The 15,950-nt window shown below is 33.7% G+C and overlaps 1 protein-coding gene across 1 annotated transcript in view; it reads left to right on the forward strand.

Annotated features, from left to right (window-relative positions):
• The window catches only part of LOC134853077 (uncharacterized), a 29,036-nt gene extending 14,764 nt beyond the window's left edge, over window positions 1-14,272 (forward strand). The window contains exons 3-4 of the mRNA XM_063869012.1: window positions 12,933-12,978; window positions 13,435-14,272. Coding sequence (XP_063725082.1) covers window positions 12,933-12,978; window positions 13,435-14,256 — 868 coding nt within the window. The 3' untranslated portion in view covers window positions 14,257-14,272. The remainder of the gene's footprint in view (window positions 1-12,932; window positions 12,979-13,434) is intronic.
• The last annotated feature ends 1,678 nt before the right edge of the window (window positions 14,273-15,950 follow it).

The following is a 15,950-nucleotide window of genomic DNA, read 5'->3' on the forward strand; positions in this document are numbered from 1 at the left end:
TCCACACCCTCCACAGGATTATAGTGAAAATTACCCATTTTTCCAGCAAAATAAAAATAAACAACAAACACCATATAACACAAACTATTTATCATCTGATGATGATGATTATCATCAACCAGATATTTTTGCACCATATACTAAAGAATATCGCATACAGAGACCGCGACAATCTCAACCATCTCAAAATATGAAAATTTACCCACAAAATCCAACAGATATACAAAATCCACAACAAATACATATACAAAACCCATTTAACACACAATCTTTTCAACCAATACAGCCACAAAACCCAATGACTATGCATTCTTACCAACCGACTCAAATGCAAAATGAAATACCGCTTCCATATTACCTCCAACAACATGAAAAAAAAACAAAAAATCAACTTTCAAACTTTTCACAAATGCCAAATGCCGCAGAATCACTACAGATGACTATGAATCCATACCTCATGGGTGGATCGTCAATAACATCGAATAAACCATTAATGCTACTCACAAGAACAGACCCTGAATATTCTGTAGAGGATTATTTAAATGCAGTAACAGCAAATTTAATTTCAAATATAGGACCCGAACCAATTAATACACCACTCCATCAAAATTGGATACATAGACGCACAGCGTTAATACAAACAACTCTAGATGGCGCAGCTAAAAAACGGTTTTCAGTATTACCCATAGAAATAAAATCAGATTAAAATAGATTTACACAAGAATTTTCAAAAAGGTTTGATTCTGAAAGAAGCAAACAACATCAAAGAGTTTTATGCAACGAAATACGCAGATTACCAAACGAAACAATTAAAAAATTAGCAGTTCGACTGGAAACACTAGTTCGAAAAACATATTCACTTAATACACATGACTACAAAAACACAAAATTGACAGAAATTTTAAGGATGACCTTAACACCTCAATTAAGGAAAATAGCTATAAAAAGAGAGCATCTCATCCTTCCTCAATTCGAGAACCAGATTTAGATTTTAGAAAATTAGTAGATAAATAAGAACAAGCAGAAATCACAATGAAACTCGAAGAAACAGAAAATCTAAAACTAAAATCTGTTAATCGAATTGAAACAAATACTACACATATAAATCATATACAAGAATCAGACACAGACCTGATTGAAAAAATTACTGAAATACTAAACATCTACGAACAAAATCCAAATTTTAAAGGCAAACCATCTTTCAAAAAATGGTGTAATTAACTCCGACGATACTGACACAGTATCGCCGAAATTAGACAAAAACAACAAGACAATCAGAATAAACCTCAAAAGCACAAAGAACCAAATAAATCATACTATCAATACATGAAAATAGATCAAAATCTACCAACAAAAATATATATAGTAATAATAGTTCAGGAAAACCACTTCCAAGTAACTCAAATTACTCAAGAAATCAATCACCATATAACTCAAGTTATAGAGTTAGATCGCCCGAACGAAAAAATTCACGAAATTTCTCACAAAATAGACATAGCCGATCGAATAACCAAAATAACTATTCACGATCGAATTCAAACACAACAGAATTTGTTTCTGCATCCAGTTCCCATTCAAACCCAAGGAATAGACACTTCCAATAATAGATCACGAAACTCATCATACAACAGAAATAGAAATTATTCACACAGTAGGAATAGAAGTTATTCAAACAATCGAAATCAGAACTATTCAAACAATAGATCAAGGAATAACTCATATAATAGATCGAACTATCACAGATCAAATGATAACTATCAAAACAGATCACAAAATATTTCACAAAATCGAAACTCAAGTTACTATAATCGATACAGAATTTATTCCCAGTCACCACATAGGAATAATAACCGTTATCCCGATTCTAAACATCGATACAGAATTAACACACCAAAACATCAAAGACATATTAATCAAGTGCAAACACATGAAGAAACATCTTCAGACCCCCCAGGTATTGATGACACAGGAAGTAATGAACTACAACTAAACCACATTAATTGTGAATCATCGGATACTGAGAGTGATACAGATAATACCATCTCTGAAAATATGATAACAGTCGAAAACGACTATGAACCTATCATATACGAACAACTTTTTACTTCACATATAAATGAAAATCAACTGGAACTTCTTCATAATTACTACATTGGACCTATTAAAAATAATACACAAACTACACAAGAAGTAAACGAAATTACCACGGTAATTAAACCTGATAAAAAAGATGAAACACAATGCTCAAACACAAAACATATTTATCAAAATATTCAAAAAGAACAACCAAGAGAAAAAATTTGGACAATTCCATTTCTCTTAGAGAGTCCAAGAAGTAAAGAATTTCAACAACCAGATCTTGAAATTGATTTTTTAATCGACTCAAGAGCTGAATCAAATATAATTAATATTCCCACATGGAATGAAATTAAAACACTACAACCAAATTTAACACCTCTTGAAACATCTAGTAAATTGGCAACAGCACAAGGATCAACATTAGTAAACTATGGAAAAATCCAACTATTCCTTGTTCCCACAAGAACAATGGAACAAAACAAGATTCTGAACAAGCCATTTAAACAAACATTTCATATTACTGATATTAAGCACAATATCATTGGCATACCATTTATTACTAAATATATACCAACAATAAATATCTTAAATAGTAAAATCCATATCAAAGACAAATATACAAAAACAAAAACACAGCCTTAATTTTTTTCCCAATATTAAACAAACAACCACCATTTTTCTCAAAGTTTTACCCCATTTATGATCAAAAACGGAAACACTTGAAAACACTATCAGGAAATGTATATAATTTTTTAATAAAACAAGTTCATCAGTTTGACAAAAGTCAAAACAAACAACAGCTTTTTATGTCAGACTTCGAATTCAAACCTATTCACAAATTTTTCAAACTTACAAGCTCATCCATAAAATACTCAAAAGTACACCATATCAAATAACATTACCCTTAGGATTTCTAGGATATTGCAAAACAAATGCTACAATTTCACCTATAATTGAAAACACCTATCGAGAAATTAATATATTACAACTATTAGATATTTGTCAATCAACAATTCTTGATGAAGAATTATCCAAAAATAATATAATAAGTAATGAAAAAAAATACAGATTATTTCACAAAAACACCATATTTTAAACCGATATTCAATATAACAAATTACACAAAAGAACAACAAAAGTTTTTAACAATTTTAATTTTCAACACTCACAAATCAAACAAGATGAATTTGATAAATTAGCAAAACAACTGTTAAAATATTCAACAGTCTACGCAACATCAAAATTTGACGTTGGAAAAATCAATTCATCACTACACCTCCCATTAAAACCTGACGCAGTTTTCAAAAAACAAAGAGCAAGTAAAGTACCGATTCATTTACACGACAAGGTAAATAGATTACTTGATATTTTAGAACAATACGAAATTATATCACCAGTAAATAAAGAAGAACAGCCAAAAGGAAACACCTTCATTAACCCTGTTATCCTTCTAGCAAAAGGTGAATCACTAAAAATAGTTTTAGACGCTAGCTATCTCATTTCACTAATTGACGAATCAAAATGCAATTGGCCTATTGAACCCATACAAGTTATCTTAACAAAGATAAATGGTAATTATTTCACAACCGCAGATATGAATAGTGCTTATAATCAAATGCCACTAGATGAAAAATCACGACGTTTAACACAATTTGTTATTGGAAATCAACAATATGAATTTAATAACTTATTTTATGGAATATTCATAGAACCAGCAGCTTTTTCAGCTTTCATGAGTAAAATTTTAAGACCATTATTACTCAAGAAAAATGCAATCACCTATTTAGACGATGTTTTTCTGCCATCACAAACCAAAGACGAAATGTTTACAGTTTTAGAACAATATCATAAAATACTTCAGAACGAAAATCTGAAAGCATCCCCCGATAAATCACACTTCTTTTTAACAAGCGATAAGTTTTTAGGATATAATATTGAACAAAACACTATCACTCCATTAAAATCACGCATTGATGCAATCCAAAAACTTCAGCCACCTACAAATAAAAAAAAATCCAAGAATTCCTTGGAATGGTGAATTTATTAAGAAATATGTCTACAAAATGCAATCATACTTAAGACCTTTCTATAGCATCCTCAGACAACAAAATCATTTTGAATGGACCACTGAACATCAAACACGATTTGAAGGAATTAAAAAGCTTTTGACAGAACAAATTTCAAACACAATTCCAGATCCAAATCAACCATTCTATGCAATGTGCGATGCTTCAAATTTTGGCATCGGCGCAGCATTGCTACAATCAGATAATGAAACAAATAAAATGAATCTTATATCAGCAAATTCACGATTATTCACAGAAGCAGAGCCGATAGATACTGAACTCCAGGCATATCTATAACTATAACTTTAAAACCTCCAGGTCAAAAATAAGCAACCCGCTAACATTTGACAACTAAAATAAATACCACTATAATATTACATCCCTCCCCTATCTAATAACGCAAAGATCAACAAAATTTTCCCAACTCAGACCTCAAAAGCCCTCCAACCAAAAATGGCGAATTAGCCTAAAGTCAAAAAGGACCATAATCATTTGGCCTAAAGTACAAATATTTCAAAAATACCCCAGATCAGCCAACAAATAAAAATAAAGCAGTGAAGACCTCCCGAACACCATAAAATTAGCCCCCAACACTTTTTCACAAAAATCAACCCACTTGTCAAAAAACCAATAAATAATCAAACCACATCTGAATCTCGCCCCACCAAGCAACAAAAAATATTCGACGAACGAATCATTTCTTAAATTCTTTTCTCTCAAACAGCCAATATCTTGAAAAACACAATCTCAAATCATTTCATAAAATTTTTCATTTTATTCAAACTTTTGCTCATATTTTTTTTGATACTTTTGAAGCTTTAATAATCCTTTTAATAATTTTTTGCAATTTATTTTTAATTTTCTACTCCCTATTTGAAATATATCTCTAACTTTCCCAAATCATTGACCACATTCACAGGTACGATAATTCAAAGTCTATTCAAATGATACGAACAATTTTTAGTAGAACAGATATTTTTTTACAATTCGTAATTTTCATCACATTTTCATCCTCCCTAATCATGACAATGTGCAAATGTGTAAAATAGGCAATAGTCACAAAACTTTTAGTCCTCTTCATCGAAGAAAATTACAACAAACGTAAATCTTCCCACTAGAAAAAGATCACTTGGACACATTTCCGAAATTGCTAACCAACCACCACAATATCAGTCTTCACCGACATCCTCCCAAGAAAACCCAGTCATACCCACAACTACTCAAAACCCCCAAACATCCACACGAATTTCTTTCCAAGATAACCCGTACACTTTCGAAGAACGACACGCTTGCTTATCTGAACCATTAGAACCAGTTCAGCGAAAAGCACCCCTAAGTGAACCAACATATAATTTTTACCCCCCATTACCACAAGATTTAAATAGAATAAGACACATTAGTCAAAATCAAAATACAGTCGAAATAAATAGACAAATTATACATCCACGAAGAAATAGAAATTTTCAAACCCCTAGAGTTCATTTTGATATACCCCAATCACCAACACCAACTCCTTCAGAAAATTCAAGTAGTACATTACCAGAAACTCCCACACTCCTTTCACAACACAGCACCTCAAGTATACCCTCAGATTACCTAGGTTCAACACCGACATCTTAACAAATACGTGAAAATCCCTTTAACCCCCCAATCCCACCGCACGACTACCATATTGGGCAACACACTCATATACACAAGGTGACCAAACTTGGTAAATGATCCAATAGATATCTGCTGATACAACACTATCATAATTACCAGAAACACTATCACTCCCGTCAACACCATCCTTAAGTCAAATCTTACCGACACTTTTCCCTTTAAATTTTCCAAATAAACTCGACGCTAGATATCGAGAACAATCATCATCAAGGACCCCTTTCCGATTAGATTAGAACACATTCGTAGCACCTCCCCCATTATTTGGACAACATCAAGAAAGTAACCGACTCGACAGCTGGGCACTCAATAGAATACAATATAGACAAGATATCCACGAAGATATTCGAGAACACAATATTCAAATACTTCAACAAAATAGTCCCCAATTAAAATTTCAAATCACGATCAAACTTAATAATATTGTTCAACACCCCTACCCATTAAATTCACCAAATAAAACAACTCTTTCACTACCACCACCACTATAAATACGATAGATATACGAAAAACACAATTGGTTACATAATATTTTATAACCCATACTCAGGATTATCATACACATGTTCATTCTAAAATAAATTAACATTTCAACACATCTTTTTTCTAATATTTTCCGACCAAAACACAAATCCTTTTCCTTGCACAGAACCCCAGGATTTATTAGTGACACACTATGATTGTGAAGAAAACGAACAAAAAACACTACACAAATATGCAATAAATCAAGTATCACAATGCGAAACAGAACCACAAGCTATAGAAACTACAAAAGTAATAGCAACATTGTACTCAAAAGCCCGAGCAACAACAGTCACAGAATATAAATTTACAGCAACATTTTCCGAAAAGAAAGTACATTGTTCACAAGTTTCCAACGGAAATAAGAACCGACTTGATTACGAATCATTTTACCAAAGTAATATAGAACGTCTTTTACATCTAAATCCCGATGATTGTAAAAACGAATTACTTAGACTAAATCTAACAATAAATAAAAACACAGACAGTAAACTAGTAAATTTTCAAGTCTTTGCCGATTCTGTACATCAAGCAGAACTTGAACGATATCAAGGACATATTAAATTTGACAAAAAATACCCATAAAACGGCGCACACGGAAGATTAATTTATGAAATACACGACAAACACTGGATACCACACATTGAAATAAATGACCCTTCAAACTGTAAAGCAGACACAAAAATAAAGGATATCAGGAAATAATACTTTTTGATTGGAAAATACAACATGAAAAAATACAACTTACACGAGATTTAACTGATAACACCATGATCTATCAAGGAATTAGATTACTTTGCAAAAATGATCAAGGTTATTGTGAGCCTACAACAAGGGTCCAAGCAACAATTGTTTGGTTTCCCAAAGATACATGCACAATATTTCAAGTAGCAAAAATACACGCTCGAATGATAAAATTTCATGAAAAATATTTTATTGAATCAATCTTATACGAACAAGTGAACCCATCTTGTAAACATAGCACTGATTTCAAAAAAATTCATGAGATTTTTGAAATTCATTAAATTAACACGCTTTCAAGTCTATCAAGAAACAGAATTTGCATGTAAATATAGCAATCCACTTTATAAAACACAATACTCTGAAATACTTGTCGAATACGAAAAAGGTTTCGACATGACCACTGGAAAAAAAATTAGACCCTTATGCCACAAATCATCCTATTAACGAAGGAACATCATACGTCCCAGTTAACTTTTATAAAAGCAAAGGTCAACCTGGTGGAAAACTAAAAGCATATGACAGTAAAAGCACACGTTTACAAGAACTGTCCCTAATGAATAGCACCTTTTTTGGTAAAATTCATTATGATATCTACTTAGAAATGAAATTAGACAATACAAATAGTAGAATTTTCCAACAAATGTCACTTTCTGAATTAAAAACACTTCATCAACTATGCGAATTAGAACGAACACAAATGCTATAATCACTCGCACTAGCAGTACTAAAAATACCTTACGCAGGATACTTATTATCAGGAAACAGATCAAATTTTCTTGACTATGAAGGAAACATTTTATGGTTCTATACTTGCACCAAAAAAGTATCACCATTATATGTTTTTGAAGACAAACGTTGTTATAAAAGAATCCCCATATTCTATAAAAATAAAGTACATTTTGTCGACACACTTTCAAGACGAACATATTTTTGGGATACCGCAGTCCCATGTGGATCAGAAAATAGCCACAATGTAGTACAATTAAACCCTGATTAAGATAAATACTACCTACTTACACCAGACCCTACATTAATGCAACCACTCAAAAAAGTTTCACCCGAAAAAATCAGAGCTATCGCTCGTAACCCAAATATTGATTTACAATCAATTGGAATATATTCTAAATCTGATATCCAACATCACCTTAGAACACAACAGTTTCAGGAATTATTAACACAAATGGACACAATACAACGGCAGTCAATCGACCAGAATGTAAGAAAACTTGCCGAAACCGCAGGATTTGCAGACATTTGTACACAAGACTATAGCGGATATTTTAAAGATATTAAAGACTACATATATTTAAACGGTGGAAAATACAGACCACAAGATATTTCACCTATAAATAATTTCAGTTTTGTCACCTTAAAAAATGAATTTCTAGCTTTTCTAGGATGGCCCTATTACATCTTAGAAAAATTAACTATCTTATACGCCATGTTTATTTTTATACGATTTCTTTTTTTACTGTTAAAAGGAATCTATAACACATGCGCTATACACACACAAGTAAACCGACAAGCAAGTGTAGCACTTATACTATTTGCAGGATTTTTTTGGAATTTTTTGATTATCAATTAACAAAATACTTCTAGATGCACAAATATAAGAATCTATTACAAAAATAACCACAAGACAAAACACATACGACGAAGAACATAATAATATAGAAATAACACCTACCGCACCACAGTTACCACCCTTACCACAACACCATCCATTATCATTAGTTCCCCGTAATTTCTGAAACCTAGCAATCACAAATAATCCAAATTCTAGACCAAATCACAAAGTCTCATCCAACACATAATGACACATCATTCACAAAATGATAATACATATGAACAAATTATAGAACAACCTCACACCACCACTTTTCAATCTCAAAATAATCATTTTTTTAGCCCACGATGAGCCGACAACTTGGATCCCTCCATCGCTCAAATTCCCACCCAGCCAACCTCCAAACTCCTATCCCATTAATCCCACTTTTTGCTTTCCCACCACCCGATTTTCCAATTATTAATATACCATCAAGCACGAATTCTGATACTAACTCAGATGTTTCGGTTTGTCATACTATCTCACAATTTAATAACGCTAATGTAGAAACCCCCGACGAATTTGCAGACTCCGAACCATCTCCCTCTACCCATACCCAAACCAACTCCTCAGTTTTTTCAAAGCCTCCTTTTCAACCACTACCATCCGTTTCCATTCCTTCTTATGCTACCCAGGTAACACCAACCTATTCTCCACTTCATTTCGACAGATCATATAATAATTCCCCAGACACCCTACAAATCTCCGAAGAACTTGATAAATTTATTACTTTACAACAACAATTAATACGCCCTAACACCCTTACAATACATCAACTATCATCCACAATAACATCCTCAAATCCACCTACCCCCTCACCCTCCTCAGCTTACACTCCATCATTAGCACAATCATGCATATCCACTGAAACACCTACCAGTACTAACCGAACTTATCGCACTTTTAAACGAAAATTTCCAAATCACCCATTCCCAACCAAACCCGGAACAGCCCGCGAATATATCAATCACCCGGAACACACAAACACGAAAAAGTTTCTCGAAATCACATTACCCTCATTTCCGCAATATACATTAAATACACCTACCATTGCTAACGATACACGCAATTTTGTTGATGAGCACGTTCTAATGCCAACACTCCACTGGACAGCTTATTATCATTATACTAACTCCCTCTGCCTACCATTAGCTAATACTACTGAAAATATCGAGAAAAATAAAAACATGTTTCTCACCACAACACTAACACCTCGAAAATTTACTTACGTTGGATATAAAAAATTATTAAAAATATTCACCGCACCCCGAGCTAACGATTTTGCAATTGATTACTACGATCATAATATCATCCGCCCTAATCAAGATCAATTTTTAGATGAATACCGCTTCACAATTCCGCAACTAACAGAAACATTTTTCATTAAAACATCATACGTATTTACACTCAATATTTTTGACAGAAAGCAGGGTCATTTTATTTTCGAATCACTTGTTGATATTCAATCATATGAAAGCTTCTATGATAAATTTTAGTTATTTTCACTAACCTTTTACTTTCTTTCACCACAGGAACGCGATTTGCACTGTTACCCCGATATTATGTTACGCACTAAACAAACGCACACATATACATATTATCGTTTTATACAAAATCTTTTTGATTTTCACACTCCATCAAGACAACCTCACCATCGTTTTCAGTTTCTTAACTCAAAATACACGTCACCATTTTTCTAAATTCTACATTTTGCATTAAAGATACTAACCTACACGGCATCCTCCGCAACTATGACCCAGTTATCCAAATGTACATATTCTGTACCATCACAAAGACCTTCAATGCTGAAGAATCAAGATCCTTCCTTATCCCGCATGAATTTATCACACCTTTTGAAATACCCATACTGGAATTCATTCACAATACTAAATACAACCATAAAATATATAACCTCATCCAAAACACACCTTACGAGTTCGCAGTAGGCACAGAAGAACTAAACACCATCAAGGCACTTTAATTGCTTTGGCCACTGCTACAAACTAAAAACATCCTACGCATACTAGCCAAGTTACTAACAACATCAGACATGATTCACGACATCTTCACCAACGGCTTTTTCCCATAAGACTAAGATAACTATAAATTAAAATACTTTTAACTAATAAATTCAATTGTGTACTAACCATTTTCTATCAATGTTTGATTTATTCTTTTAGTCTTCACACCACAATCATTTACAAAACAGAAAAAGACAAATAAAAATACGAACTTGTTATATTATATTCAAACTCCTTAATCTTTAGCACTAAATAATGTAGTAAAATTCATACCCATTGTAGTAATTTCATTTATAAATTATTTCCCCACGATGCAGTAAAATTAAATACGATGAAAATTTATAATTTTAAACTTCCCCAAATCGCAGTAAAATTCAGATTCTATGCAATAAATTGATAAAATGAGAAAACAGTACTAACCTTTTCAATATTTTTATTCATTCTCACAAGAATTCTATCCAAACTCACACAGCTCGCCCACGAAGAGTGTTTAAATAATGATCTTAAGTTTCAAACTTTCACTATCAACAACTCTAACACACGATAACAAGTTTCAAACTTTCCTTAAATCCGGTTGGAAAGGAATTATATACTAAATCAAACTAACCAACGCAGCTTACTAAACACCACAAGTAACAGCATGACTAAGAAAAGAAAACCAACGGTACCCAAACCGGATTAACCCAGTTTAAAACTGGATAATTTATTCTTTTGAAGACTATTATAAAGTCTAAGAAAGAAATAATAAAACACAAAAAAGTCGCAAGACAAACCCAAACCAAAATTAAATCGATTTTTGAAAAAAAGACACAACCAAAATAACATAAGAAAGACCATAAGACCAGAAAAAACCAACATAAAACGTTGTCACATAACAGGACCTCTCAAAGAAATAGCATCGAATCATACTCCTACTCCTGGCCTAACCCGCCAGAGAAGGTTGTCCTGGGCATGCTTATAGCCGGCCTAACCCACCGCGCTACCTACACTCTTTGTGACCACACTTCAATTTTTAATAAGAGGTACTCAAGGGTGAGTAACTCGTCAAAATAACGGAACTAAAACAAATTGCTTTTGTGAAAACGACTAACTAAGTTCATGATTAAAAAACCAAACTAACATCAGTTTAAAAAATGTAAATCATACTTTGCAGTATATAGATCATACACAACAACAAAGACGAACATCCAAAGACTAGACGATCCCATCACACTCGAAGAAAAGAGTGGCTAAACACAACCGACATGCCGTCCACAATCACGACTCAAAGGATTTAGAGTACGACTTGACTTCGCAGAAAAGGACTTCATTGAACTAGACCAATGACCACCTCGATGCTCAAGTATACATACAGATCCGAGTTACAAGGCATCCCTTCGAAACACGATCTTCACGCCATTCCCAAACGAGGCTGCACACAAACAGTTCTCTACTAATACAGAAAAACCTGACATAGCAAACCATTTTGAAATCGGATTGATTTCATTGGGGATCACAGTCGTTGTCGAATGACGTAATAACAACTTCCTATCCCTGATTCCAGCTCCTGGAACGTTCTTCTTCAAGAGGAACCGGATAAGAAAATGATGTTCGCCAAATACCAATGTTCATCATCCATCCTTCAAATTGCAGAGAAGAAAGATAGTTCTAAAAAACTCTGTAAACCCCGGATGGGTGGAACCTGATCTAAACTACATTTTATTATTGGATAAATTAGATATTTTACCACTGTAAAATATTTAATATTAACCAATCATAATCCATCCAACTAACAACCCACTTATTTGTAAGTGCTGAAATTACTTGTAATTTCAGCACCAGAGAGATTTGAATTTAACTTAGAAATTAGTTACCTCTCCAAGAGAACTTCAGTAGTCGCAATAAGCCAGTATACTCTAGATCTATCGAGCCTAGCAGAGACTAGTTAAAACCCTGAGACTAGTAGATATAAGAGTAAGATTAGGATCGGTATTAGACTAAGAAGTTGCACGAATCTATCCGGCCGTAAATTAAGATAGCGTGACGAGCAGACGATGTACCCTATCCGAAATTACTCTATGAGTTAACCTCAAGGACCTAACTCACATTGTACCAAACTTCTTTTATTGTAATTTTACCCAGATTTTACCTGTTTTACATCTTTTAACCTGAAATTTAACCTGAACTAATTTGGGTTTCGGGCGACCAAATTTGCACAGTTTATGGGTGACCAAATTATAATATATTCCATTTTAGTGAGCTGTCAATCGAACTGGGTTACTTTGCAGAATTCAATGATCAGGTATAGTGTTTTTAATTAACGAAAAAAAAACAAATGGTTTTAACTGATTTAATGTTTCTGTTCAATTTTTAGGTGTTAAATTTGTTTCTGTTTACCAAAATCCGATTTTTTATCCTTCATCCTTAATCAGTTTTTCCATCCAGAAACTCCGTCGTATCAAAATGCAAAAAAAAACAAATTTTTAAAACTTATTCCTCGAAGCAAGATAAAAAAAATTAGAAAATAAGTGCAATTTGGTTGCGCGAAAAAAAAACTATTTGGATCGGCAGAAAGTTATCATTTGTCAACCTAATGAAAAATGAACTCACAAAAAAGCAATATATTTTCGTTCTGGTCCACAAAATTTGAAAACGAATGCGCTTTCACTGCTGGAGCAAAAACCCCAATAATCTGACGTGATTATTTTACACTTTAAAATCAACCAATTTGGCCCCTAGTAATTTGAGTTTTGTTAAGAACAAGATTGGTTTGAGAATATGGAGGTGGACGAGCTCGATCGCTATTTCTCTATCGCAGCTATTGCTAGTACGAATTCCCGACGAATTGATACGAAGGAACCTCAGTTACCTCGGAACGCATCCTACAACTATGTCAGTCTCGGTGATGCTTCTGTTGTACGCTTTTCTTAACATGGTTTTGATGGCAATCATACGACCGCTTTGGATTTTTCGCAAACCATCAATATTTTTTTTCGACAAAATTCTGCCGTGGTCGACTACGCATCTAATTTGTTGTCCAAAATGCATAAAAGAGCGAGTTGAATCAGGAAACTCAGCCCAAACACCAAGAGAAGATCAAGTTCAGCCAGCCGAGAACAGCCATAGAAGTTCAGTCCAAAATTCAGCCCAAACTCCCAGAAAATCCCAAGCTCAACGGACCGGGGGCAACCAGCGAAATCCAGAAATCTTGTCTCCAGAAACATTTCAAGCTGACAGACAGAATTCAGAAGCGACTGAGGCCTTTCAAGCCATCATTTTGAGGAGTTTGGCTGGTGCTTCTGGGAGTCAGAACCGGAGAGCGAATCCTGCAACTGATTTTCAAGGAATTCGAAGCTCTAAAACAGCGAAAACTCCCAGCGCACCCTCAACTGAGCTCTCAAACATTGGTGGTGACTCGAATGAATGTTCGATATGTAATGAACGTCCCAGAGATGCTGTCATTTTGAACTGTGGACATTCTTTGTGCCAGGTATGTGGCCAAGAGCTTCGAAGAACAGGAGCGACATGTCCATGGGACCGAAGACCGATTGTGAATATCATTCCAGTCTACAACTCCTAATTTTTAAAGACTCATAAATGCGACCAGTCGTTCTGATAACCAATAAACCGATACAAATTGCAACAAAGAATGAAGTCACAAACTTTAAATATATTTTCCAAGTTCAACTAGGTGCTTGATTCAAAACTTAATACTTTTTAGATGAAAAACAAAACAAATTTACTGATAGGAAAACAGAAAATATCCTTAAACTATTGCAAACATTGAGCTTAGAAAGGTTTGGAAGAGAAGATTTTAACTCATTTTAAGTCATAGAAAAAAGGTCTTTAGGAACCAATTTTTTATCGAGAAGAAAATTAGATGCTTTATTTGCTTTCATTGAACCTCATTTTTTAGAAGTTTGAAGTGTTAAAATGCTGGTAAAAATTGTCACTCTTTTTTTTTGCCTTATTTTTTGTTCCAATTGTAGGCATGTCCAAATTGTGGTTGCATGACCAAAAAGTTTGAGCAAAAAATATTTCAAAAACAGTGTCAATATTTTTCCCAAATAAAACGTTCATTAAACATTAGTTCTTGTCAATTTGCGGAGGAAAAGACATGTTACTTATTTTTGTATTTTACGGTGATCAATAGCTATCTATTCAAAAATTGAGATTTACAATTCGGTAAATATATCTTTTCTCAGAGTCGTGGATTTTTCATCCAGAGCTAGCCGGATCCCTTTTTCGAATTTTTGAAGAATTTTTGTTCACTCTTTTTGTGTTGACCAAATTGAACTTCCGGGCTCTCCCATAACAATATTAGGTGATATGGAGCCCGGCGTTTCTCTACCGCTGGCAAAAAAAAGTTGATTGCTGTTAGCAAGGCTAACTTCAAAAAATAATCTCTCCTCAGATCGATAGGTTATTGGCGTCCAAGGCGCCTTTAGAAAACTTTCAATGCTGATTGGCCGAAACATTCAGCGACATATCATCAAAGTGTCATTATCCCGAGAAAAGCAGCGATTGCCAGTGATAATGGAAAGAAAAATGATTTTCTGTTTTTTGTTTCAGTTTTTCGAGTTCTTCAGTTTTTCAGAGTGTTCGTGTAGGAAGATATTTAATATAATCCCAGATCTCCATACACAAATAAAAAATTCTCATCATACAATTTCAAAATAAAATTACTTGCTTTTCTTTACTTTCTTACATTCCGCCCCTGATATGAAGTCCGCCCCTGATGCTCCCCTGATATGAAGCTCCGTTTAATTCAAAAGAGTTTTTTTTCGGAATTCAAGGAGAGCACAGTAAATCAATAAGTCTACCCTAGTCGATCAAGGGAGGTTATCTTGCAAGATCTTGCAAGAATCTTGCAAGATTCTTTTAAAGAGGATGCATCTCTTTAAAAGATCTTGCAAGATTCTTGCAAGATCTTGCAAGATAACCTCCTTTAAAGATAACCTTTTTTTGCAAGATCTTTAAAGATACAATTTTTTTGGGCAAAAACAGCTTTACACGCGAAGACAACCAAGTAGCGTTCGTGGAAGAAGGAAGCAATCTTAGCTACGCATACATACACACAGCCCGCTCAAAAATCTCAACTTTCAAAACTCAAAGAAAAAAATAGAAGCCCTTTAAGCTCTTTAAATTTCTAGAACAATTTATGATGGGCGCTTTTTTGATAACATGAACCCGACTTGAGAAAACTGGATCAATAAGTAAAGTTTTTATTCTCTGGAAATCTAAAAAGTAAATTCCACTTTCAAAACTAGAAAT

This window comes from Symsagittifera roscoffensis, chromosome 8 (genome assembly GCF_963678635.1).
Source record: "Symsagittifera roscoffensis chromosome 8, txSymRosc1.1, whole genome shotgun sequence".
Lineage (NCBI taxonomy): Eukaryota > Metazoa > Xenacoelomorpha > Acoela > Convolutidae > Symsagittifera > Symsagittifera roscoffensis.